General features: G+C 36.1%; 1 protein-coding gene across 1 annotated transcript in view; it reads left to right on the top strand.

Moving 5' to 3' along the window:
- The first annotated feature begins 473 nt into the window (after nt 1–473).
- LOC121312866 (lysophosphatidylcholine acyltransferase 1-like) overlaps nt 474–8,659 on the top strand; it is an 86,167-nt gene continuing 77,981 nt past the window's right edge. Inside the window, exon 1 of the mRNA XM_041244721.1 lies at nt 474–947. Within this exon, the coding sequence (XP_041100655.1) occupies nt 822–947 (126 nt within the window). The 5' untranslated portion in view covers nt 474–821. The remainder of the gene's footprint in view (nt 948–8,659) is intronic.

Here is an 8,659-nt window from a genome sequence, read left to right on the forward strand (position 1 = left end):
GGAAGATTACCGCCTTTAACTCATTCAGGAAAGTATGGCAGAAATCTATTACGCTGTTTCCAAATTTATTTAGTAATTCGTGCAAATTTGGATATATACAGGGCAGCCCTCTGATGTCTTGTCCATGGTGACCCAGCCTGAAAAGTAGTTGCGAATAAATTTCAATTCATAACAAAACGAGACCGGGAGGGGCAGGGACTCACAAGAATGACACAATACACACGTATACAAAGCACTGTATTACTAAACACCAAAGTAATACAGAAACAGATATGCCACATGTTTAATTAGCACACTCCTTAAGATGATCTCGGTACCATTTTAATAATATTCTTGGTTTATCAATATTTAACACCGAGATAAGTTAATCGCTCCTATATCCTCCCCTTCTTTGCCTGCTAGTTGCAAAGCGCCCTCATGTAAGTTAAGTATCAAACAGGGTTGTGATGCTGCTGCTCACCAGAGAACAGTGATGTCAGCGCTGAGAACCCACAACGCATGCGTTCATCACTAGTCGCTAATACGGTGGTTAAGTCAGGCTGGGGGATTCTGTTTGTATTCAGCCAAAGAGGAAGACATAGACATCTAGTTTGGACCATCATTGTGTACTACAAGAAAATCATTCGGCGGCTCCAAAAAGAAGATCCACCCTCTTTCCCTTTATTTGTCCACACCCTTGAAACAACGACAATCTGAGAAGCAAAAACGCAGCTCCTAAAAAAAAAATAAAAAATACATTACTGTACGAGCTACAAAGCGGACATAGAAGCGAATTTCCGACACAGCTTTTGTATTATTAAACTGAGTTCTCAGGTTTGAGGATGAGGCTGACAAGAAACAGCAGACGGTGCTCAGCAGTAGGTGGAGATGGGAGGAAGGAGCGGGCTCCCCCATTCAGGAACCCCTTTGTGCATGACATACGATTCACTCTACTGCAGAAAGTCCAGGTAAGTGCATATAATAATAATAATTTAAAAAAAAAGGGGGGGTAATCATAGAACTGTCTAAAAAAATAAAATAATAATACTTACATAATACATTTTGCTCAATATATCATTGTAGACCCTGGTTATGTATAATGTTCGCCTAGTGCCAAGGCAAGTGTGTACATAGATGGATCTTAAACTTAGAAGATCGTCAATTAGTTTTACGAAAAACAAGCCGAATTACATTCAAATTAGCATGGTGGCAAATCATTGTACATAACTGTACTTGGCACAGTGAGTTGGGGTTACTGCAGGCAGCCCAAGGGCCTTTAAGCGTGCATATTGAACATCATGCTGGCCAGAAGTCCCCAGTGGATAGGAGAGGGGGGGTTATAAAAATAAATAAATAAATAAACACATTAATAAACAGCTGTACTATTTGTTAAGTGCGGTATTTCCTTGTAAATCGTTCGATACCATACCTAGAAAAGCTGCAGACATTCAGTATACCACTACGTAAACGTAATCATCTTGAAGGAAATTATAAGACACAGTAGTGGGTTGTCCTTTTATTAAAGACCATTACATGATTTATTCAGTTCGATTCGTGTGCGAATTCATCATCACCCTTATATTGGTGCACAACTAAGTACAAAATACAAATGACACACACACACACACACACATACTATATATATATATATATATATATATATATATATATATATATATATATATATATATATGTGTGTGTATGTGTATGTGTGTGTGTGTGTGTGTGTGTGTGTTGAAAAGTCAGTTGTTTGTTCTACTGTTTATGCGACATTGTGTCATCGCCAACGTTCAGTTACAACAATGTGTACAATGTTTTAGTTACTTAAACTTGTAATATTTTAACAGGCGCTGGGAAGTTAATTACAGTAGTTTGACCATTAACCAAATCTCGCTGATTCAATTGCTACATATGAAGAGTATGTTTTGTCAATATATTAATATAAATATATTACTGTTTATCTGTATTTTTTAAAGAAACAAACAGTAAACTGATGAGTAGAAAAATGTCTTTTTTGTAGTTTACTTGTATACCAAGCTAGTTGTCTTGTAGACATTGACTGTAAATGGCATATGTGTGAATTAAAAAAATTCTTACATTTGAAAGTGAAAACATTTCTTACATAGGTGGAGTCTTGCCTTCGAATTCTAGAAAGCTTATGTGACACTGGTAGCTTGACTGGTATCTTCTAGTAGTAGGTCAGATACACCTTTTGTATCCCATTATTTCATTCGGAAAACTCACATGTATACTGCAGTAAATTTGTACAATGCTACTTGTAATCCTGTCTGGTAGGCTTCGCTTCATATGTAACTTGTGTCTAAATACTTTTTCTGCATATCTATCTTCCCTTCCTCACTGAAACATTCTTTTCATTGTTTCAATACAGTATGTCATTTAAAAAGTCACAGTCCTACTACTAAATGCTGCATAAGGTGGTTTAAAATACCTTGAATACAATACCTGTGATAAATTATGAGCACAACCTAAAAAGATTTCTGTCGATTCACCCCTGTGAGGGAAGAATTGACAAAAACATAGCAATTCTGATTTCAAAAGCTTCATTCCACAAGGATAATTTAAGTCTAATTTTACAATTGACCTGATCTAACTACTAAAACACTGGTGTTGAACCTGTTTTAAATAGGAAACCTTGCACAAGATATCGTCGACCAAGCGTGTTGGGCAAAGTTTGTGCTTTTAAAAGTGGTGTTCTCAGCACTTAAAGTAAGAAAAACAAGTAGTTTAGACTTGCCCTTTGGGATTCTAATTGTTAATACTTGCACATTATTACATGTGATTCTCACTAACATCTGTTATTACTTAGTAAAATCTATAGTGCACATTTTGAGCTTCAGATCATGGAAACAGTAACATTTAGTGGTAATGGCAGCCATAACAAGCATTTTTTTTTATTGTGAAAATGATTTATATTTTTGTGTTGGGGAAACTTCTTTATGGTAGTAAAAGGTGATAAAGGACATAGAACATTTGGAAAGTCAGTAGTCTTTATTTAGCCTACATGCTGTAGAATACTAAAACTTCCCACCAGTGACAACTCCTCATAAGAGGCTACAGAGGCTAAGCCTACATGTAATTTTGTAAAAGTAAAAAAAGCTTGCCTTACGTAATGCTTTCCAAGGTGTACTGTATTGCTATTGGCTAATGTAGCCTCAAAATTGGCAGGGTTCTGTGTGTATTCCACCTGCAAGCACTCTCTGTCTGACAGGTTTTACTGTATTTCTATTGGCTACTTGATACAAGCTTGTGGCTAGCTTCTACCACTCATAATTAGACTTAATCTTAACATGTCTGTTAACAGGCAGGTTATGGGCCACGTGTGGCTGCTCCCTGAAGTTTTGATTTCCATATAGAGTATGTAGTATATTTTTTAACGTTGTAGATTTTTTAAATGATTTAACAAGTCTTCCATGGGCTGTAAAAATATTTTCTCTACAAATGACATCTCAGGATTAATCAATCAAGCAAGTCCACAATGTTTTGTTCTATTCGGTTGCCTGCCTTATGTGCTGCTTATACTATATTACTGTATTACATTTCTTATTATATTATGTAGTACCTTTTGAAATATGCAGTGTTATATTATGTATAATAAAAAAAAAAAAATGTATATACAATTTCAAACCTGGTGAGACGTTATAACCAGACACACTCTGTCAATGCCATGAACTGGGATCAAGAGTCACCTGCCCAAGCTCGACATATCATTTTGCAGCATCTTCGTGAAGTCAATTGTTAATCAGCACAATAAAATGTCATTTCTTTTCGATCTAGTGAATTTTATCCCAATATAAGTGATAAGTATATCTAAGCAGGTTGTGTTGTTTATTCTCCCCACTTATTAAAGTCAGGAACCGCTACTGCTTTCCACCCCTTATTTTGCTCAGGGTAGACAAGGCAGACCCACACACACTGTTCCCAGATCATCATACAGCACAGTGCTTTCTAATGTCGGAAACCTTTGGCAGCAAACTATAAAAGCTGATTGACTTTTTTCATATTTAATGAAGCTGCCCTTGATGCTTAACATGCTTTATATACTTCCAATTAACGTGATTACATCTAGATGGGGTGTCTATACAACACGGGCAAATGTAATTGAAACTTTAAATAAGTTAAAATTGAATAAGTATTATTGGAAAAGACCGGTTTGGTTACCAGAAAGAGGTGAGGCAAATGCCAGGAAGTCAACAGGTATCAGTGCCCCCAGTGTGCAGAATCTGGTTAACCGGAAAGTAAGCATTGGACTGTGTCTTGTAGCAGTTTGGGACTATCCATATATTTCTGATTAGAGTGACCAACAAACTTTTGAACTATGTTCATCATAAATCCACCACTGTCTAGAGGAAACCATCTACCATTCCTTTTGATATAATTTAAGGGAAGTCCCTTATTTGCTTGTAAAACCATGCAAAACATTTGCTATATCACATTTTTATGTGTTAACAGTGTTAGACAAACATGTACAAATACTTTATGAATAAAAATCCTATTGGAGATAGCTCTGTCTGATTGTGAGTATCTGTCTACTTCCGGTACCTCTCTACCTGTAGATCCTTCAAGACATACTGACTCTGGCAGTGCAGAAGCCCTGCTTCTATAAATATGTGTGTCTGGAAATGTAAGGTTGGCAGGGATGGGGTTAAATCTGTCCCTTCTAGCAATCACAGGTGTGGCCATTACCCAATTGGGTAAATCATGCTAACTGGGGAGTGGCCACATGTATAAAACGATCCAGAAGTTTTTGTTTGTGAGTGGTGAGATTTTTATTTTTATTTTTTTTTTGTAGTGTTTTGAAACAGTCGTGAAAGTGAATGCCCAGCCTGCATTTTGTTTTGTTTGAATCTTTGTTTTGACCCTCATGCCATGTTTATTTGTTACGGTGTTTTGTTTATTTGTTGTTTAATAAAGCGCGTAACAGCGCTTAACTGTAGCGTCTGTCTCAGAGTCCTTTAATTCCTGAGAGTAGCCAGCTTGAACCATAACACTAACCTGTCACACTGGCCAAGCACTGGGTTAGCTGAAATGTAATTTTATGTATGTATATATTCACAATTAAAAGTGTATGTTTATTTTCAGAAACCATTTCAAGGTGATTAACTGACAAGTATGTTCTTAGTGTCTATGCTGACACACTCTGCTCATCCGGTTCCTCCCCTGATAAATTAACGGTTTAGTGTTACCTGATAGGCTGTTCCGTACAATAGCATCTAAGTAGTCGTATTTTTACAGTCTGGGGTTGCAGACATTGTGTTATGGTCTGTATTTTTTTGTCCAATAACCCTGTACTTCTTATAGCTTATTGTTGCCAGTTTACTTTCCGCTTCATAAATTATAACCTGCATTAACAGTAACCCAGGTCTAACGCATTGAACTGCATTGACTGAGTTAACTTTACTTTATCAGTAGCACTGGAGAGGCTGTGGGCTGTAACATTACCATAACAGCATGAGAAGGTTCCCATTGTTTATATGCAGTCTCACAATTAAAAAGTATACCTTTATTGGATTGTCTATATTGTAAAACAGTCGTCTTTTTTTTTTTTTTTTGTTTTTTTGCTGGTTGCTTTTTAATGTTAAAATGGTCAAAATAGATTAAAATACACTGTACACCAAAGTCAAACTCATGATGCACAATCTTAATTAAGTTTATCATTGATGGTTTCCAAGTGTAAACCCTGCAAAAATTGCTTCATGTTAAAGACACAATTCTGAGCTGCATGCACATATAATAAGGTAGTGTATATAAAGATAACATAAGAGTTTGAACGCTCAAGTCTGCAGGCTTATTGCCAACTCTTTAATTTGACTGAGTTATATACAAATGACCATAAGAGGGACTGAAATTACAACCTGTATAAAATACATACCAGGATCTTTAACACAAGATGCTACGGTATGTGTCTGAAGCATTGCCACTTTTATGATAAAAAAGGCACCACATTCCAGTCTCCTAAACTTATTGCCTAGGCCTGGATGTCAATTCATTTTTATAGATGTACTGTAGATATCGATATGGGTATTGGTAGATTGATGGATATTTTAAAAATAGGTGCTTGCTTTAGTTAAGAGTTTAGTGTGACAAAAAAAAAAAAGGTACACATTTTAATTGTTTTAATTCATTCTATGTCAACATAAGGAAGCAGTTTCCAGTGGTCAGGTGCAATCTTGTGTCTGTCAGTTTTAATTTTTGCTTCCAATGAAGTAATCATCATTTCACAATACTTCAATCCTGTGAACTGCTTTCGTCCAACCCTTTTAGCCTTTGCATCTTTATGCATTGCCTGTTTTGCCTGTTTTGTGCCAGTGATTAAACTAAACTATTCTATCCTGTGTTCCTTGTTTCCTTCTTGGGGGCATTTTGCCACGTTTACACACCCACAAAAGTACCTAAATCATCGAGAAGACTGACTGACTAGTTCACATACCATGGGACATTTTTAGTACCACTACTGCTGTGAATTGTACTAAAGAAACATTCACAGTTGCACAACAATATTTAAGTATTTATTTTAGTTGAATTCCCTACAGTACTGTTTTACCCAAAACTACAACAGGTCACATGCTTATTAAAATAGCATAACATGTGATATGTTTTTTTCCTAAAGGCCTGATATGTCATTTTTCTATATTTGCTGAAGATTTATTTTTTTCCCCTCTGGTTTTTAAAAGCTGGAACCGTTGTATTATTTAATGAGACTGAACACATAGTACAGTGAGACTGAACACATAGTACAGTGTTCCTAGAAATACTCTATAGAATGGTGCATTATATATTGAATCAATCAATACATTCCTTTATTTAAATGAGTAAAAGAAACAGTTGAGAACAACTCATTTACAGTGGTGACCCAGCCAAGAAAGGTCAAACTGCAGCAAAGACCAGTTATATAAGTAGCATCCATCATAAAAAAAGTGATGCAACAGACTAATGCAGTACATTCAATAAATTACAATACATCACCAAAATAAGTAAAATAAACCAATACAATACAGTCTGTTCGATGCAGATTTAACAGTTACAAGTCTCAAGTCAGTAGCGAATCCAGTTTATGACTACAAGTTTAACAGAAATCAGATTGGTCAATTTCAAATCCCTGTATAAAACATTCCAGCTGTCTGCTGCTGCAAATTCAAATGTGTCTACCAAAGTATATGAAACCCTCGGAACTGCCAATTGTATAAACGCATCAGATCTAAGCCAACAGTTTGAACATTCTGGAGATATGCTGGAACCAGCTGTTGTTCTAGAAACAAGCATACACCATTGTTTAAGACACCTGTTACTCAAAGGAGGCCAATTCAGGAGCCGGTACAGGTCACAATGATGAGTTTGATACACTGCTCCGGTTACAAATCTATTTGCTAAATGTGCCAACTTCTTCAATAAAGTGTAATGTACTACCCAACACTAATAAGGATGGTATTATTGGTGCCAGAGAAATAATCTGAGATAGAAACAAAAAGGATATTCAACAACATGTTAATACCAGCAGTGGGTATGACTCGCATTCTGAATCATACCCTGTATTAACAGAGTTGTACAGATATACAGTGCTAGCTTAATGGTATTGTTAAAAATACACATACCTTTGAAACCTCTTTTATAATTATCGTTAAGGCAAATGCCTAGATCAGCAGTTCTGATACAGTATTGCAGTAACCATACATGCTCCTTAGGGATGCAGTGCCTCCTCAAAATTTCAGTGATTTATTTTTTATTTATTTATTTTTTAATTAAAGTGTCACAGGTAAAGTGTCGTATTTCGCGGAATGTGTTCTGCTGAACTATTTTATAAATCGTGTACAGATTATTACAGTTTTTTAAAACAGTAATGGAGAGAGAAATGCACTGACATCATCAAAATGAACGTCAAAGTTATTCAAGCACTCTACAATAGCATGTGAAACAGTGTTGTGATTAACAGCCTGTAAAGTGGATTTGCAAAGACAGCTTTCAGTTCTACGCAGGTGCATTTTCACCATAGGCATTGCAAAACTAGTACAATGTGTAACACATACTGATCTTTGGCATTATTCGACTCGTCAGTGACAATCTCCTGCTTGTGATACTCAGCAACTTTAGATAAGTATTCACATCTCAGTTGGGCTGGTGAAGGAATCGCTCCATCATTTGTTACTCAGTCTGAAGAATTTACGTAACTTTTGGTTTCTGCCTTTCTCTTTCTGTGAATACTTATCTCTAAATGCTTGTCAACAGACAAATTTTGATAGTAATCTACAGTAACGTTGCAGGACGTAAAGAAGAGCTTAACTCCATGGCTGTGTAAAACTCCTGCTGGATATTGCTTTACACGATCTGCAGACACATTTTTTGCTTTTTTTTTTATTGACATTTGTTTTCTTTATTTACAGTGTGTAGTATTTTAATTTCCTGTCTAGATTGCATATAGTCACATGACAATCACTGCACAGCACTATGTGCATGGCAACTAGTACACGCAAACATACAGCAGAACTGCACAGTTTAGTTAATGTACTTTTTTTTTAATGAAATAATTGGGCTAATTTCATGATTTCTGTGCAGTCTGTGAAATTGTGATTTACACAAGGTTATAATTATAACCTCTGAGAAATGTTTCCTGCTGGGTACTTGGTATCCTGGGCCCAGGACATTCACCAAGCCTCTGAAGCTGCAG

The sequence above is a fragment of the Polyodon spathula genome, chromosome 3, assembly GCF_017654505.1.
Source record: "Polyodon spathula isolate WHYD16114869_AA chromosome 3, ASM1765450v1, whole genome shotgun sequence".
In the NCBI taxonomy this organism is placed as follows: domain Eukaryota; kingdom Metazoa; phylum Chordata; class Actinopteri; order Acipenseriformes; family Polyodontidae; genus Polyodon; species Polyodon spathula.